Source organism: Crocuta crocuta, unplaced genomic scaffold (assembly GCF_008692635.1).
Source record: "Crocuta crocuta isolate KB4526 unplaced genomic scaffold, BGI_CrCroc_1.0 scaffold126, whole genome shotgun sequence".
Classification (NCBI taxonomy): Eukaryota; Metazoa; Chordata; class Mammalia; order Carnivora; family Hyaenidae; genus Crocuta; species Crocuta crocuta.
Genome location: NW_027531000.1, coordinates 4,909,030 through 4,928,098, shown reverse-complemented (window position 1 = coordinate 4,928,098; position 19,069 = coordinate 4,909,030). Strand labels below are relative to the sequence as shown.

General features: G+C 43.1%; 1 protein-coding gene across 1 annotated transcript in view; it reads left to right on the top strand.

Moving 5' to 3' along the window:
* Nucleotides 1-19,069, top strand: part of FOXP1 (forkhead box P1) — a 174,610-nt gene that overhangs the window by 134,211 nt on the left and 21,330 nt on the right. Inside the window, exons 8-9 of the mRNA XM_077770637.1 lie at nucleotides 370-457; nucleotides 13,359-13,442. Of these exons, the coding sequence (XP_077626763.1) occupies nucleotides 370-457; nucleotides 13,359-13,442 (172 nt within the window). The remainder of the gene's footprint in view (nucleotides 1-369; nucleotides 458-13,358; nucleotides 13,443-19,069) is intronic.

Here is a 19,069-nt window from a genome sequence, read left to right as displayed (position 1 = left end):
TGCTCCTATCCAGACCCGTACAGATTGGGCTTCTGAACTTACCTGGCGGTCCCTTTCGTGGATGTCTACCCATTGAGGTGGTGTTAAATGCCACCCGCCCTTAATTGCTCAAATTGTCTTTTATTTCTGTGTAAATGGTTATCTGGAGATACCCTGCAGAATTTCTTCCCGGAAGACTTTTACTGTGGTGCTAACAGTGTACTAAATCATGGGGGATGCCAGTATTCAGTGGTGGGGAAGGCCATTCACAAAACAACTGTCCCCCGTGAACTAGACCCACTGCCCAGTTTTTGCTTAAACATCCTGGTAACTTATATTTTCCTTTTTGTTTCTCCATTTCACTTAATGATTTTCTATGTATTGTTGCAGACATCTCAACAGTGAGCATGCGCTGGACGATAGAAGTACAGCTCAATGTAGAGTACAAATGCAGGTTGTACAGCAATTAGAGCTACAGGTAAAACCAAATTTATTTTTAATATTACCTCAGTATTCCTCAAATTCCAAATTTCTGTAGTGTTCTGAAATGAGTTCCTGTGTACTCATTATTGAATGGAAGGTCCAAACCCTGTTGTTGTCCTTTCTTTTCTTTTCTTTTTCACTCTTCGGGAAAGTTCACCTTCAGCTCCTTCTTTGGAGCTGCTGCTCAGACGTTTTCAAAGTCCTGTGCGTCTCTGTGTATGCCGCGAACTCCCCGCTACCTCTGTTAGCTTTCCATCTCTCTCTCGCTTCCCCTCCCTTATGTCTTCTCCTGCAAGTGCAAAACGCTCTAAGTTGAAAACTTCCGATTATCTGTTGTTAATGTAAGCCCCCTAATTTGCCGTGATCGCTAACCTGGAGTTAGGCAGCCGAGCCAGGGAGAGAGATTAAGAAAATGGATGAGGACAGAAAGCACATGGGAGCTTTAGCAAGACTGGGCCACGACTCACGCACGCACGCACTCGAGCATGCTGTCCGAAGTTATGGTAGAAGCTGCGTGTGGATTTATTCCTCCTGTTAACTTGTCCCTCTTTCTCTCCATCACGAAGAACAATGGAGAGTCCAGTGCACACAATTTAAATATTTTAAATATGTACACACATACAAGCACGTACGGAGATATATATATATATATATATATACTACATATATATATGTATGGATATATATGGTATATATATCTTACACATATAATATTTAAATATACACACACACGTATATGTAATCTCACTTTTGGCAGTTCATTGGACCATGGTGAATGTATTTTGTGACTGTGGAAAATAAACTTCGGGTTTTCCCGTGGATCACAGTTGTGAGGGATTGGGGCGGGGGGGCATTTTTAAATGTGGGTTCCACTTCTGATGTCACTTGTTGATGAGCCACCATATTTTAACAATAATTCCATTCCTGGTATAATTAATAGAAAATTAGTTTCTAAAAGTAAAAATTGGGTCAGAAATGGAGATTATTAAAATGTACAATTGCAAAAGCCTGACCCTGCAAACCCCATTTATGCAGCCGAGTTCCAAAATGCTTTTGAGTGCTTGATGACTCACTGTGGCTTCTTCCTCTGCCTGGTGTAGCCTAGACAAGAGGTTAGCCGACTAGGGGAAATTAAAACAATGTTGTACATTATATTGTTACCAGCCATCGAAAAGCCTATTTTGTATGCAAGACAGCAATGCGGAGATATATGGAGAGCCCTAGGCTAAGTACAGAAGATAATTACATTTGGAATTTTACTGAGTTAAGTCATTTACAGCTTCAAATAGTTGCAGAGAAAAATCAGCCAAAACACACTTAAACTTTTTGTTGTGACTTTTCAGGATAGAAAGGATTTTTTTAAATTAGTTATCATCTTATATGACAAATTACATTCTTTAAGATTGTCTCAAAAGTTATTTTCTTTAGCTAGTTAATATTTTTCCATTCAGCCTACAAGATAAGAACTTATTAGAACAGTGGGATATTCATACAGGCAAAGGGCACGTCATAAAATCCCCAAATTTTTGCGTAACTCTTTGGAAACATCTTTAAATTTAGCATGCTTATTCAGAAGCAAAACAATAGTGTTATTTATCTCCCCACCAAAGTTCACTTCTGATTGATGTGGAACAAGCCCTTGAAAAATGGGTTTCAAAAGAACAAACCATATGGCTCTTGCTACCTAAATCTTTGTGTATTGGTGGTTATAAGGTAGTACAAGTTCCTGCATTTATTTAGTGGTTAACATTAAAGTCTTAATGTTGGTTTATAATAAAGTGTTTCACAGAGTGTCATGGTTTGCCCGAATAAGGGTTCCCGAGTCCAGATTTGACTGTGGGGCCATTGTTCATTACTCACAAACGGACGATCTACTTTATTCATTATTCCTCACCCTCCCCAAGATCTGGCAAGAGAAGGAAAGGCATCAGACCATCAGGAAGTCAAGTGCTGATCTCTGCCGGCAGCTTTCGTGTTGTGTTTGGGTGGGTGTGGCCTGGCAGTGCTACCCACCATTTGGGGGACTCTTTGATTATTTGTGGATTTCATTTATTCATAGATGTCCCTTCGTGCTTCAGCCCTAAATCTAGTCGAAGACCGGGTTTTCAACTTGTGACAGGAATCAGAGAGGATCATCTGGCCGGAAGTTACTATGTGTGTGGCAGTTCCCTGTGATAGTCCTTGTAATATTTTTGCTTGCGAGTTTGCTCTCGTGGAGGAAGGGACAGGCTTCTTCTGAAGAGTTTGGTTCCTTCAGAGGTTGCAGGATTTGTGAGAGTGACAGCCTGGTGCTTGTCCAGGGCAAGAGTTGGCAAACTGCAGATCATGAGCCAAATCCCAAGAGCTAAGAGAGGTTTTTACATTTTGAGTAGTTGGGAGGGAGGGATCATAAGAAGAATAAATTAAAGGAAATTCAGATTTCAGTGTCCATATGTTAGATTGTACTGGAACATGGCCACACCTGTTCATTCACAAGTTACCTGTGGCTGCTTTTGCTCCACAGTAGAACCGTTGCAACAGAGTCTCTTTTGGCCTGCAGAGCTGAAAATATTTACTGTCGGGGTGATTCGCACAGAAGTATGCCAAACAGTCCCTGCTCAGGAGGACTCAAAAAAACAATTTGCATCACATTATTAACAACTTGTTCCCTGAGGTCCTGGGCTACCAAAAGGTCGGCTAACCCCCTCTTACCTCTTCCTTCTTTGCGTTAGTGCATAAAACCATTCTAGTCCCCACACGGGTCCAGTTTGCCCACCAGCAGCTTTATGACACGTACTTGTCAATCTTGGGGATCGTGGTAAGCGGGCTGATGGATATTCATTCATTTATATGTTTATCTACCAATTCATTTGGCAAACAGTACCCAGAGCCTGTATAACATAATAGAAACCTTGCTGAAGCCAGTAAAGGGTACAACAGTGAACAAAATGAATAAGGCTGCCCTCCCAGTTCTTACATTTTAGAGGAAAAACAGACCGTCAGGAAGTCATTTTTCAGTGGCAGTGTCCGCTCCTTGGGTAGTGCTAGGTGACGCTGCTGGGTTCTTGAAAACACATCAGAGCCATGCTCAGAAGAGAGTTTCAGTGCTAGAGAGGGGCCAAACCAACGTAGATTAGTTACTGTTCCAGCAGATGAAATACACAAGACCGTGCTAACAGTTTTAGCAGTTAAAGAACCCTCGCCCTGAGATAAAGGTGGCAAGGGGGACAGTCTGGGACAAGGTGACAATTATACTCAGTAGCTACACTCATTGTGGACTTCCTGTGACTCTCAAGTCCAGCGTGTTTATGTTCATGCTGTCACATTTGCCATTTCACCTACCCATGTCTGGAAATGTACTTTTTAATTGACTTAACGAACAGTTGCCATGTCCACTGGACTTGAGGTATCGGGGAAAACAGGCCCCCGCAGAAGCAAGAATACATTGAAGAGATTTCCTTTTGCTCGAATGGGCTTGCTGTCTTCCTTCCTGTTGCCATCATCCCCCCGTCTGTCAATAGCACGCTAATGAATCACCTCATCTAGAAGGGCTGCCTTGTACATGACCAAGCCCTTGGCTACATCTCTTGGCCTTAAAGAAGGCATTTTCCAGATCACGAAATACCTGAACCTCCAGGTATCTCTCAAGTATAGTACAGAATTACCATTTATTAACTTGAATCTGAAAAAGATTTGCTCCACTTACCACGTCAGGAAAGAGCACAGGAGGCTGGAACACTCGCCCCAGGGTGTTCCCTGTACTCTAGGAGGAGCAGCCCTGTACCCCTACTATCCAGACTCGCAAGGCCCTCGTGTGCACAGCAGTACTTAGGCCTCTGGTGTTTACATCTGGGAGAGAAGTCACACGTGTGCCTCCATTAGAAAAACAAACCCAATAAGCTCAGATTGGATCTTATATCATAGAGTAGTGGAGGTTTATTATGGCTCCCCTAGAGCATCACTGTGCAAGGATCCCACAAGAGAATGGGGGAGGGCATCGTCAGCCCGCACCAGACACGACCAAAGCACATGAAAGCCCGCTTGAGTGCTGTCCCTTTCTAGCCTTCTGGATCTAAACCCCAGAAACCGTAACTCTGAACCCAAACCAGAGGCCCTGTGTTTCTTACCTCTCATCGACCTCTCCTAAAGAATTGGACGAACAGAAAATTTTTAATAACCATTGTTAGTCCTCGGGATCGTGACCACCAGAGTTTTCTTTCTTGGTGCTATCTGTACAACACTCTACTTGAATCACATGAAAAGCCTGTTCGATTCCAGTGTTGAGAGTTAAGGCACCCAGGCAGAAATCAAGGTGATGAGCTATCAGGTCTGACTTAGACCTATCCCATGAGCATTGTGTGTGAGATACGTATGTAATGTTTTTATTTTTGTGGGAAGCTACCAAAATATATAGTGTATGTTTTCCTGGTGGTGAACTTGTTATGTGGAGCTTGCTAACAGAGAAAGTCTGGTGAATTCAGTTTTGATGTCACACCCCGTTACTGGTCTCAGAGGGGAGGGGGGTCAAAAAGACCTTTTAGTGGGCATTCCAAGCCTTTCTGAATATTTCTAATCATATTTCATTTTTATAAAGACAGTTGTAATTTTTTAATTTTAGCATTGGACTAGATGGTGATTAACCCCATGTATTACCTGGAAGCCTGACATTGTAGAGAATTTGTGTACACATAGGCTCCTAACATCAGGATAGAGACCATAGCAAATCATTGGGGTGAGGGAATGTATTTTAAGATTTTATCTGTGGGATGCTTTCTTTTGACATACTCCTCTTGATGCTCTGCAGACAAGGGGACAGTTTAGAACTGGAGAGGCAAGATGTTCCCATAATCAACATGCATGGTCTTAACATAGGTCATGTAGTGTGCACACCCACATGCACTCAGAAGACAGGAGCAGAGACACAGGACCAGGAAACCCATTGAGATGAAGAATTGCCCACCCGTACGCCACGGGCAGGACTGTAAAGAAGTACCTGAGGCCTCCTTGATAGTTGAGCACCAGCCACCGACCAGACAGATTGTAGGGGTTTAAATTTAATTCTTCATCTAGTTACCTGGGCTCACGCAGGTAGGAGATGCTCAGGAATTGTCTCAACCATTAAGCTGTGGATGAGATGGCATAGAAGGTATCTTAGTGGCTAGATCAGAACGCCATCTCAGGAAAGGGGAAAGCATCTGATTTCACAGACAAGAAAAAAGTCTTCTGCCGGATTTCCCTTTCTTAGAAAGCTGAGACGGTCATGGTGTAGATCTGTTTTTCTGGCCCCATATATCAGTTGTGATGATCATGTGACCTTTGCTCGTTTGTCAGCACATCCTCTCTGGTGTAAGAAGGCGGGTTGGGAAGGAAAGAAAAAAGGAGGCTTGGGAATCCAGTGTTTCCTCCTGTGCGCTGCACCGCGTGTTTCAGCGGATGGGTCTCAAGACGGGCTTCCTACAGTCCCTCAGCCTGTAGACCCTTTAAAGTGAATGTCGAAATCTCCCACAGGGCAAAGGAGCCATCCAAACCAATGGGGACCATCGACCGGGCCCTGGCAGGAGGTGGGGGGGAGGGGTGGGACCTTCTTTCTTTAATAATTTGATTCCATTCGGTCACCGCTGATCAAGCGCCTGTTGTGTTCTGCGCACTGGATGCGGAGGAGCGAGGCAGCCTCTTCCTCCCTGTGAAGTGGGGCCGAGCAGGCCGGGAAGCCTAGCACATGTCTAACCCCACGCCGTGCAGAGTTTATAAGAGGAAGCCTGGGAGGCATTGTGGAGGGTCCGCAGGAAGGGACAGCGGCAGGTATATCCCAAGCCGAGAGAGCCATGTAAGGGTTTGCTTTGATTGTAGTGTGAGGAAGGAGAGTGGAAGAATCTATGTTTGTTCTTAACTTCATCTCTCTGTTCCACCAGAACTAGAGTGTCCAGCCCTCACAGTTTGCTTGCCTGGGACTGAGGATTTCTAGTTTCAAAACTGGGAAAGTACCTGGCAAAATGGAAGGAGTTGTCCACCCAAAGAGCACTTTTGAATCCATTGGCTTTGGAAGCGATGTGTATAAGCCTCATGTTCTCCTTTTATTTAGAGAGGACCTGAGAAACCATTTGAGAGGGTATTTATTGAGTTCCTACCATATGCCAGGGCACTGTCCTAGGGGCTTCTTACCCCTAATTTCATTAAGTCCTCACACACCCCCTGTGAGTAGATACCCCATTTCCTCAATCCTAAAAGTTGGGTTTTTTAAATTTATTTTTTAACATTTATTTATTATTGAAGAGACAGAGAGCGTGAACAGGTGAGGGACAGAGAGGGGGAGACACAGAATCCAAAGCAGGCTCCAGGCTCTGAGCTGTCAGCATGGAGCCCGACATGAGGCTTGAACTCATGAACTGCGAGATCATGACCTGAGCCAAAGTCAGACACTTAGCCAACTGAGCCACCCAGGTGCCCCGAGTTGTTTTTATTTTTTTTTTTTTTAAGGAAAAGTAGAATAATTGGAAATCAGTGTACATCGTACATCTACTGAGTCCTGTACCATTACCTCTGCCATTTCTTCTTCTTTGAAAAGGTATTACTAAATCAATAATTACCTTAACAATTATTGGCTCTTTGAGTCAAAGAAATAATTCTCTGTGCTCTCTCCTCTTAGGGATGAGGAAACTGGAGTTTAGAAGATCTCGTTAACTTGTTCAAAGCCAATGGCAAATAATGGGCAACGCCCAAGATCCTGGCCCAGCCTGTGTAGCCTGGGCCTTTTATGGCCCTGCTGCCTTGCACTTTCCACGCAGGGTCATCATGGCCCATTGAGGCTCTGTGTATACACCCCAGCGTTGCATCTGCAACGTTTTTAAAACGGCTTTGTGAGGCCATGCCTTTCTCTGCCTCTTGCAGCTCCCTCCTCAGCAATCCATGGCATTTGGGCCAGGCTGGAGCTCAGTGACACCGGGATCACTAGGAAGTTTTGTAAATCACCTGCGCCAGCAACTCTAAGCTCCAAGAAAACGTCAGCAGGGAGAAAAGTGTGTGAGTTCCAATAGCAGAGGGAGACATTAGGCCTAACACAAATCATTTACTGCAGGGACTTCACGTGTGATTACGGTACCATTAGCAGTGCTGTTTGTAATCGCACTAGCTTCCTGGACTTGTGCAAATATATTATCTGCAATGTGTCCCCCCTTTGGACCTTTCTAACACCATTCAAGGCAATACTCTGGACAGTTCATCACAGCAGTGGCCTCACAGAACCTCATGACTCTCCCTAAGTAAGCTCAGAGCCTGTGGGGAAGCAGTCCTAATAGGCATCATAGCTGCGTATTGTCCCTGTTTTGTGACTGGAGCCAAGAAAAAGAAGAGAGAGTCTCTGGGTCTCTCGCTTCCACGTCCCTCTTTGAAAACCAAGACACTTATTTTTCATAATTTAAAATCCTGCCTAACTCTGGGAGCATTAGAATTCCTAGACTATGACTTGAGTATTAGTGTGCGTCTGCTTTAAATGTCAAGAGAGTCTTTAATAATAACACGTAAGGAATGTTAAGATGGTGACAGAATACAATAAAAGGAGGGAAATTCTTCCAATGGGGTGAAATGAGCCATAGGTTCCCTACCACCTGAGAGCTGCAGTTGTGTTAAAGAAATCATTTACAAGTTCTCGCTGGTGCCGAGTCTTGAAGGCACATGAATGACCGTAGTTTGATAAAGTGGGTCAAAAATAACTATTTGGTCAATACTCAGTTGGGCAGAAGACTTTCGTTTCTCTTCCTTCCACATCACTGTTGCGTTTGGTTTTTTCTTGTTTGTCTTCTTCTGGTCGTACGTACTTTTGAGACCCATGAAACTGGATGCACGCTGCCTCACTCATTTCTGTTTGAATCATTATTGTGTATAAAACTAGCCAGCCGCTGTTAAGGCATACCCAGACCATGGAAGGGCGACCTGTCTCTCAGACCTACTGCATCAAACCCAGACACGTGGGGTCCTTGTTAAAACGTTTACTCCCACGTCCCCTTGCATGGTGTGTCGGGCTTGGCAAGTTTGGGTGAGACCCAGACTTGCCTGCTCCTGAGTTGAGTGCCTGCTGAAACTCCTTGCCTCACCCTCCCTTGGGGGTTCTGCGTCGGTTGCTCAGCCCAGCGGGTGGGAAGAGTGGCAGAGCTCTGTGTTGTCGCTTAGCATCCCACATGCTTTTGACAGTGACACCAGAGTGGGAAGGTCCGACTAGTCTTATTTCTGCCCCTTCCCAGCTCCGTGATCTTGGGTAGGTTCACCCTTTGAGCCTCAGTTTCACCAAGTGTAAAATGCAAGAGTGGGACTAGAGGAATTGAAAGAAGCCACAACAATCTTTGCTTCTTTGAAACCCAAGGAGTGAGTCGGCCCCTTCTTCTTATCTGTCCTTGATAATTCTAGCATTCTTACACATCCAGAATCCTTCATTTATTTCAGATTTTGTTTCTCACAAGTGAGAACCGCCAAATTGGGCTTAAAATGATTAGTCCTCCAGACAACATATAAAGTGATTATGTTAAATGAACCTAAAACCCTGTTCCCTTTTCTCTGCTAAAAGAATGAGTTTAATCTCCTTAGTTTTTATCTTTGAAGATGTTGAATGGAACTCCTAGCCTTCGGCGGTTATCACTGTGTCCAGAGCAATAGGCACGTTCCAGTCTTTTGCAGCCTGGACTGTCTAAAACCTAATTTGAGGCCATGGCTAATAGAAGAGGGGATGACCTGTATCAGCCAAGGGGAGAAAAAGCATTTGCTTAGGACGAGGGAAAGACACAGCGAGAACCAAGGAAAATAAATCCGTAAGCAATGGGCTTCATCTTTCCTACACTTTCGTCCCATTCTTCAAAACCTCCAAATTCTCCCCTCATTGAGGCCAGCTTCAGACTCCGGAGAACTCGGGTTATGTTGGCCGAGGTTCCAAGCATAGGCCTAACCAGTGGAAGTCTAAAGAGGCTAGAATGATTTCACTTTCCTTTAAAGAAAGTTAGGTATTTTTGAGCATTCGCGAAGCACTAGGCTCTATGCTAACTAAGCTTGTTATGTGCAAGAACTTATCTAATCCTCAAAACAACCCTTCAGAGTTCGGAGATTATTATTCCATATTTAGAAGAAGAAACTAAATACTTAAAAAGGTTACATAATATGCTCAGAGCCGCAGAGCCAGAATTTGAATCCAGCATAGTCTGATTATAGTACCCACATCCTTCATCCATTTTCACCGTGCTGTGTCTCTACAAAATCGGGGAACAGCTTGCTACTAAGCTTTGCATAAGCAGGCCCCCTCAATGTGCAGCCCCTTGGCATTCCTCTTGAACCAGATTCCCCTCCTGTACCCACCAGGAAAGCTCTTAGAGAGTAATTCTCTTCTGATAGTACAACATAAAAAAAATTGTTTCAGTTTGCCAACCAAATTTTTAGTTGACCTTTGGAGTAAGTTTCTCATCCTGCTTCTCTTTGCTTTTCATGGGATTCAGTTTCTGAGGGAATGCTGGGATATATACTTGGCAATATTAAATGTTTGTATTGTCCTCTTATAATAATGAAAGGATGCCGTGAAAATTGATGGGGATGCTGACCTCATGGAATGATGGCGTAAAAAATAATAAAGAATCCGAAAGCTTTCTGAAGGGTCGGTGTATTAAACATGCAGGACCGCCCCTGCGGGGAGAGGGTATGGTTTCGAGAGATGTGAATGTTTAGCCTTTTTGCCGAAAACAACAAAAAGTGAATTTGGCAGGGTTTTTTTTTTCTTTAATTGTTAAAAAGGAATTGTGTTGGAGTGAGGGCTGTAACTGATAGTAAAAATCCAGAATCCATCCAAGAATATATTCTATGCGAGCTTTCACTAATCAGGTAAAAACAGAAAGGGGGATTTTTGCCCTTTTTCCTGTAACCTTGGCCTTGTTTTATAATAGAGCAGAGCTAGGATGGTAGATTTTGAGTTTGAGGCAAAATAAGGAACCTGGGTAATTCTCAGAGTGGACACTGAATTCTAAGTGATCTTCATGGAAAAGCGAGAAGAGGTCTCCCATGGCAGTGGCCTCTGGGTTGTGGGTGTGGCTGAGTGTGTGCAAACGCTAGGGGTGTGTTTGCGACAAGGTGTTATTACATTTGAGTGGTAGAAGGGCAGCATGGTAGACATCTGGATGGAGTACAGAGGTGGGGATTCCTTTTGATGCTGAGAATTTGGATTTCCTCTACTTGGTCTTGGTAATTACCCCAAATTAAGTTGCAATTAATATTCATCGGACTCTTAAGTAAATATTACCTCTCACCCGTTGATTTGTAATGTTCAGTATGGCAGCCTACTTGTTTTAAAAATGGTTAACATATATATGCCTTCTTGCCCCGTGGTAACTTTTAAGACAAAACATTTTTTAAAAATCTAAGAATATTTTGGTTCTACCATCTAAAACCTTAAAACACATTTAAAAAAACAAATAACTAGAAAAAATGCCATGGCTAACATTTTAATTGTTCTAACGGAGCCACTTTGGAAAACTAAATTCCTTTAGCATTATGTGTTCAGAGCATCTTTGAGTTTGGCTGTTCAATAACTTACTAAAGAACAGAGGGTGAGTAACATAAAGTGGCTCCTAATATGGTATCATTTTCATTTCCTGTTTGTGGAAAGATAAATGCTAACACTGTAAGGCTTTTTCCTTCTTAATTTATTCCTCCCTGCACCACAAGGGAATAAAAAGGAAAAAAAAAAATCAAATGTGATATGGCTTGAGACTGAGTCATCCAGTTAAGATAAGCCGAAAGCTTTTTCTCTTGCTTTTGTGCCTTTTCTCTTCCCTCTGCCTTTGCCCAAATGCTGAAACACCCCTTTCCCTTAGAAAACACCTTTATTTTTAAAGTGTTTTATTTGACTTTAATTTTGGAGTAATTCAGCTTACAAAAAAATCAGTATTTTTTTTTTCTCTTTTGAGAATTTATTTTTAAATAATCTCTCTACCCACCATGGGGCTCAAACCTGCAACCCCAACATCAAGAGTCACTTGCTCTACCAAGTGCCCCAGCCAGGAGCCCCCCAAAATGGATACTTCAAAGATTTAAGGTTAATTACATGACACAGAAGAAATGAGTCCCTCCCCAGTTCAAAGGCATTATTTTGGATACGTGGTCTATAAAAGTGCTGATCTAAGTAAGACTCTCTCCACATCCCTCTCTCTCGTTCCCTTTCTCCCTCTCTCACTCACTCACTCGCGAGCGCTCTCTCGGCCGGTCACTCACTCATTACGTCTACATTTCCCCAAAGTTCCACAGCCCTTCTCTTAACTGTACCTTTATCTTTTGGAGATGTACTTCCCACTTACTTCACAGATGTAACTGTTATCATGTCTGGTATTTTTGCCCAGAGCATCTTTGCCATGGACCTCTTTGCTGCAGTGATTTTGACCACAGAACTAATTGTCCTGAAGCAATTTAGTCATAAGAGATTTAAAAAAAAAAAAGAGAAACTGGTTGGCAATTTGGTTTGACACTTTGGTTTCATTTCTCCACTGACAAAGTACTTCCATGTTTACATTATATAAATCTTAACCCTCATGCTGGGGTGTGCCACAGCACGGAGTTTTCAAGCCCTATCTCCCATAGAACTTTGGAACATCTGTCAGGGGACATGTGACAGTATGCAGAGTGCAAACAACAATGGAGATGGCTTTCGCAACCGAGCACAGAGCTCAGTTACAAACCTGTGTTTGAGTATTTGGAAACTCCTGCCTCTTGTAATAAAGGAAGAAATTTTATCAATAAAAAAAAAATGCCATGCTGAACGAGGATGAATCAAAGCCACAAAAAAATGTAAGACGATGAAGAAAAGAATTTGAAGCTAAGTGAAATGCTGAGGTACAATCCACAAACGGAAATCCAGATTTGTGCTATTATTGCCACCGTCTCCACTCTGTCTTCTGAATGTGTCCAAATATCTTTTTTTTTAGTTCACAGGAGAATCCTTTTCATTTTGTTACTCATTTTTTTTGGTTTCCTTTTGTCCTTCTTCGTTAGCATCCCTCTTTTATTTGTCATGATGTTATCCTTTATGGTAAAATTGTCTTCTGGACAGTCAGTTGTGTGGCCAAAAAGCTTGTGGCAAAGACGCTTACGTGAAAACTATGTAGAATCAATTATTTTTTGTCCCTTATGTCCAGCTGTCTTAAGTTATCAAAAGTACCCTCATGTTAAAACGGTTCAAGGCAAGTATAAAGAGGGTAGCATCCAGTAAGTAGTATTTGAGTGCCTCCAGTGTACTTTTGATTAAAAACTTGGGCGCCTTCAGAAGCTAATTATCTGTACAGTGAGAAGACTTAAATTGTTGCTAAGATGAAACCAACACGTAGTAGGTACTCACATAGTGCGTAAATGATTAAGCTTATTCTCCATTCCTTTGAACATGAGACCTTGTCATCCCTTGCAGCCCTGTGCCTGCCCTGCTAATATCGCTTCCCAGCACTGTGCTAATCCATGCCTGCCTGTTAAGAAAGGTGAAGTTACTTTTGCATTAATGTCCCCATATGTCTCCGAGCTTTTCCACAACCACAAAAGATGAATTTATGAGTTTTAGCTACCTCGCTCGTTTTCCTTTGGCTTCCTCATGAATAAGATTGGTTAATAGACATGATTCACATTTTCGTCTTTTAGCTGTCTGTGTAACATGGGACTCCTTGGTGCCAGCAGGTCTAGAACTTCCCAGTTAAAAGCTAATGCATCTTGTGTTGAGAAATCTCACACAGACACCTCCAGTTACTTGAGTTTGGCAATGGTTGTGTGGATTTCAAAACGATTAAGCAATGAGAAAGATTTTGTCATGTGCAATGGTGCTATAGTTTAATTTGGAATATGTATCCTTTTGGATGTTAAAATAGTAATGCCTCTGTATTCAAAGAAATAACAGAGCATTTCCTTCCTACTAGCTTGCAAAAGACAAAGAGCGCCTGCAAGCCATGATGACCCATCTGCACGTGAAGTCTACGGAACCCAAAGCCGCCCCTCAGCCCGTAAGTACTAAGCTGCACTGGGGAGACTCCACAGTGGTTCTGTGCTGCCGCCCCACCCCTAAGCACATGAGGCAGGAGAACGTATTCTGGCAGCTGGTAACACTGAAGGGTGTAAGTCAATGGAGTGTTTCTGGTGACCTTTTATGAAGAGGTGCAACGTGCAAGGCGTTTAAGAACGTAGAGGATGATTCAGAGACAGTCCTTGGCCATGAGGCCTAACAACTAGCTCTTGGGGACAGATAATTGGTGTTCTACCAGGGAACGAGAATACATGATGATAGGTCCCGGAGAGGGGTAAGAGTCTTTCTAAGTGGTGTGAACCCAGAAAGAAGACAGCTAGACCATGGAGTCAGAGAAAGAAGGCATTTCAGCCTGCATTAGCCAAGAGACAGCAGGTATGAGAAAGNCCTGTCTCACTGTCACAGACGAAAGAAATAAGAAATAGCACACTGTTGGACTAGCTGGAAGCTAACATTGTGGAGGGCATCTAATGGTTATTAGAGAGTTAGAAGTGAATATTACCCTTTTGCAGTTAGGGGATCCCACATGGTACATGGAAATTACATTTATGTTTTAGGAAATCTCCTACCTCTTGTCTCATTTCCTTTTCCTTAACCTTGAAGAGTGCCTTCTGAGCACAGACAGTTAATATCTAAGCAGAAGGATGGTTTCTAAACCCCAAATCCTGTCTTGGGCCTCATTCCTTGCTATAAATTGATCTCTTTAACAGTTGTATTTCTCATAGACTTACATTTCTAAAAATCTCCTTAGTAGCTTCTACTGATTATTCAGAATGGAGAGAGTGCCTTGCTTCTTGATTTTTAAGATTTGTAAAATTTAAAGGTACACTGCCTTTATTTGATTTTGCTTGGAGTCACTGTGTGAAAATTAATTGAGCGTTGACAATCTATAGTTAGTACCAGCAATTTTAATCAATATGCAATGATGCAGCATAATGGCAAAGTATTGGTTTATCTGTTTTGACTGATTTTTTTCTATAAATAAAGCAAACATACACCCATATACGTATGATTTATGATGATAGAAATAAAACGGAGTCAGACTATTAACCCGGCAAATATGGTAGCTTGCCAGGATGCAGTTGGCAGACAAAATTAATGTCTGAAACAGAACACATTACTGAGATATAGGACATAAAATCATTAAACACTTTGCACATCCATTTTTACTAGGAAAGAACCCTTAGTTTCCATGTGTTTTGCACTAAATGGCCGTAGGACTGAATGTGTAGGCTACCAGAAAGAAAGGGAAACAGAAAAACCTAGGCCATTCGGTATGGTAAGACCCCGAAATGACTTGTTGGGTTTCTCCAGTGGGCACAGCCAACTGCTAAGGGGATCGATAGCCTTCGGAACTCTCTTAAAGGCTTCGCGTGGCTTTTGTTTGGAGTGGCTTTTTCCCCGGGATGAAGCGTATGGGTCTTTAACCTTGGTAATAGGGGAGAGAATGGGATCATCTCCTCCTTCCTCCATGGATTCAGAGCAATGATAGAATAATATGTGGACTCAGGACTCTGGGAGGGACTCATTTTGTATCATGGGGCTCCTTGGGAGGAGGAGGGATAAAAGTAGAGAAGGATCTGGGAAACCCCGTGGGGCACTCTGTGAGGGCCGGGGCTGGGTGTTGGCAGAGAGCGCCACATAGGTAAGCCTGCCGAGGCCACGAAGGGACCCTTGGGAATCTCCAGGAAGACGTGTGTGAAGCAGCCAGTAAACAGGGAAAAGCAGTCTTGGGGGAAATGCACCAGGGAAGAAGGCTTGTCTTGATTAGTATTTAAAAAAAAAAAAAATGTTTTACATTCTAGAAAATTATAACTTTGAAGGGGACCTCCTACTAAATTTATTTTTAACTGTTCTATTGAAAATTCTCTACCACTAGTCAACATTATCTCTTAGTAGCTCAGCACAGTATTTCTTTATTAAAAGAAATAGGCACGAATATTTTTGACTGAAAAATTAATAGCTTTTGAATTCATACACAGCAGGTTTTCTTTTGCAAAGAAGTCCAATATCGCTGCACAGCACTTCTATAACCATTTATTTAGTGTCCAAGTCAAACCTTTGACAGCTAGAGCAGCGCTACAAGCCAATATAAAGAACTCCAAGATGTAAACCAACAATAGGCCGTCTGTGTGAGGTTTGCCATTGTCAAATACATAGATTGTTTGGATTAGTTTATGTAAATGTACTGTTGTATTACCCTTTGAAAAAAAAAAAGATCACATTTGTGTATGAAAAGTGGTTCCCTTCACAGGCAGCATTATAAATTCCTTATCCTTTAACTTACATGTAAGAAGTAAAAATTGGTGCCTGACAAGCAGATATTGTGTGACACTCTGTTGCCGGAGTGAACCTGCCTTCTTTTCATTTATTGGAAAATAGAAAATTTTATTACAGATACCATCTTATAAATCAGGAATTATTAAAATATGTATAGGTGAGGCATTGGGAAATTAATTATAAAAGGTAGACGTGTCGTGTTCTGCATAGATTTTTCACTTCCTTGCCAAAAAAGAAGGGTGGAGGGAAGGCACAGGCATTTCGCAGACCCTTGGTTCTTTCAATTTGAGGGATACAGAGCTATCTGATGATCGATTCTCAGGTGCAAAATATTCGTTTTCCCTGTAATTAATTTATTCCACCTTAAATAATAGAATGCACCATGTATCCTTCTAGAATCTTTGATTCGAAATAAGCAGCCATCAGGATTCAGATCTAACCATAGATGGGGACTTTTCATGTTACAGCCTTGCCAGTAAGTTGATCAAGTTTTTTTTTTTTCTTTTTTCCATTTCTGTTTAAAAGGAACTTCATGTTTATTTTAAAATTCTTAGTCACTAAGTGATAGAATGCTTTGCTGTAAACGTTGCTTTTCACTGAATGCCATTTGGGTGCTAAGTGTCATTTGTTGTATCCAGTCATCCAACCTGTCCCTGCTTCACTGCATCGGAGAAACTGCCAAACCCTTCTTGGGTTGTTCTTCCCTCAGCTCACAGGCACGTTCCCTGGACTCTGCCATGGGACTCGTCTTCCCATGCGGGTAGTGGTGGGATAGATATGCCCAGCTCCGGACAGTCTCGAGTGTTGAGACCCGGCTCCAAGCTCATGGCCCCCTGGGGGTGCATAGGTGAGCCTGAGGAGGAGTTCCCAGCCTTCCTTCTCCTTAGGACCCCTTCAGTGACAGCGCCTCCTGCTTTGCCATAAAATTCTTTACACCAAAGAAGAACTTTCCTTCAGTAATTATTTATACCCGGCGCCCACCCGGCGTGTTATTTCGGGAAAGGGAATTCCTGCCTTTAAAGTCAAGCTAGTTTATCAACAAGTATTTATGAAGTAAGCTACTAAAAGCATAGGACCCCGTCCCTGCCACTGAGGTGTTTGCAGTCTTGTGGGACAAACTAACAGCCACACACACTCACTGCGTGATCTGGGCCCCATGTCGGTGGAACAGCCGACCTGCGTCGGGGATTGAGGGAGACTTCGAGGAGAAGTGGTGTCTGAGATGGAAAGGAGTCGGATCTGTGAGACTTTCCTTGGGTTCAGAGTAGGGGCGTGTGTCTGTGAGGAAGGCGACGGGGAGAGGAAGGCGTGTCACAGGCTCAGTGTGGAGGAAGCAGAGGGCCGGCCAACATCAGATAAACTAAGCTTTCCGCTTTTGAATTTATTTTATTTGTCAGCTTTTGCTTTCATGAAGGCTGGGCCCTGAGTGGAATAGGAGACGCAAAAGTTTCCCAGAGCGGCCGTATGTTCTAGCAGTTGGGTAGGCACAGCGGGAAAAGCCTTTCTTGAGATGAGTTTTAAAAGATTGTTCTCCTTTCCGTGTGAAGAGAAGCAAAAAAATCAGACGGTAGTAAACTATCCTGATCAGACTGATGGCTATTCTTTTGTTCCCGACTCAGTAACATTCTCGGAGTAAACACCAGAGTGTATTGCTTGGGGCTTCACGTCTCCACGCTCGCTCCATGGAGGATTTGCTGAGCTGTTTCCTCGGAGGGAAGCATAACTCAGACGACAAAACAATAACAACAAAAAGAAGCATGTCTGTGTTAGGACTTTATTAAGTTGTTAAGGATTTTTTTTTTAAGACTTTCCCATCATAATGTCAGGCGACTCCTGTAAATCATAGTTTATAACACTGAGGACACGAGAGGGACACGTTACTTCAGGGTATTCCTGCTCACCGGAACACAACTTCTGACCCTGGCAAAACCACATTCCTTCAGATTTGGTGGGCGAGTAATTACAGCGTAGGTAGTATATCCTTCTTTATGAAAATGTTATAAAACGCTTACAGGAACTTGGATATTTGAAGCGAAATGCAGTGTTACATTTTCCTTTTTACGCATTCTCCTTTCCTCCAACCATAGCAATTAGGACTGTTTTGAAATAGTTTTTAGCTGCTATAAAAACAAAGTGTCCCCCGCCCCCAGCTGAAAAGGGGATCTTTTAACTCTTGAAGAAATGGCTGATCCTCTGGGCTGCTTACAGCTTTGCTTTAGGGTTAGGGAAACAATACTAGGCAGCCATACAAGATGCTGTAGTCCAACACACACAAGCTATTTTTATATACTGTTTCTCATAAAGCCCTCCCCTCCCCACCCCTCCCCTCCCCTGTACCGTCACTTTCTCATCCACTGCCCTCTGCCAGCGCCTGGCCCAGTGCAGTAGCAGGGACATCACACCAGAGCCCCCCCCTGCCGTGTGCTAGGCTCCCCACGGACGCCCCTCTGGCCTCGGGAAGGCCGGCCCGAAAGCCAGCCTCTCGCGTCTAGAAACGCCGTGCAGTTAACGCAGGCCTCGAGCCTGCTCAGGGCAGTAAAACACGAGCAGCAAAACGAGTTCTGTGAGCCTCAAAGTCCCTACTAAGCAGCTATGTCCCCTGATGTTTGGGTTTCAGGTCTGTCTTTTGTTCTCAGGATCTGTTTTCATGTGAGGCAAGAGCGCAAACAAAAATAAAAATGAGTTCTTATGGGAATACTTACGACAAGTCTGTTTCTGTCCGGGGTTTACATCAGCGGTTTGTTTATTTTTTAAAAATGTGAGTGACTCATCATCTTTAAAAGAAGAGAGGAGGTTACTGTTGAAAAACTCGAGATTAATCTCTGAGGAAAGGGCTCAGCCGAGTATCAGGCAGCTGACAGAGTTGCGTCTGGGATGGGTAGGCTTCCCAGGATAGTCCTCGTGGAAGGGAGCTGGGGGGCAGCCGGTGGTCCAGAGCTGTAAAACAGCCTGTAAGACAGAAAACCCAGAAAGAAAACCCTACAGCAAGTTGAGGTGACGTACGAGTTCAACTCCTGGCCAGACCCTCACAGCCATTATTCTCTGCCGAAGCCATCACATGACGGAAACTTGCCACATAGAAAATATCAGAGTTACTAACTTTCCTAAACATAGCAACTCCTTTTGAAATAGAAAATGGACACAGTAAGAAAAATAGGAAAAGAAGCCCTCCCNGGGGGGGGGATTATTTTTAAAACCTTAACTACGATCAGAGACACGAAGCGCACATGCTTTCATTTCTAATTGATGATTGTATTAAGATTTAATAGTTTACAATTAAGATGAATATTTCAAGATTCTAGCAAAACCCACACCGTTCCCGATTTG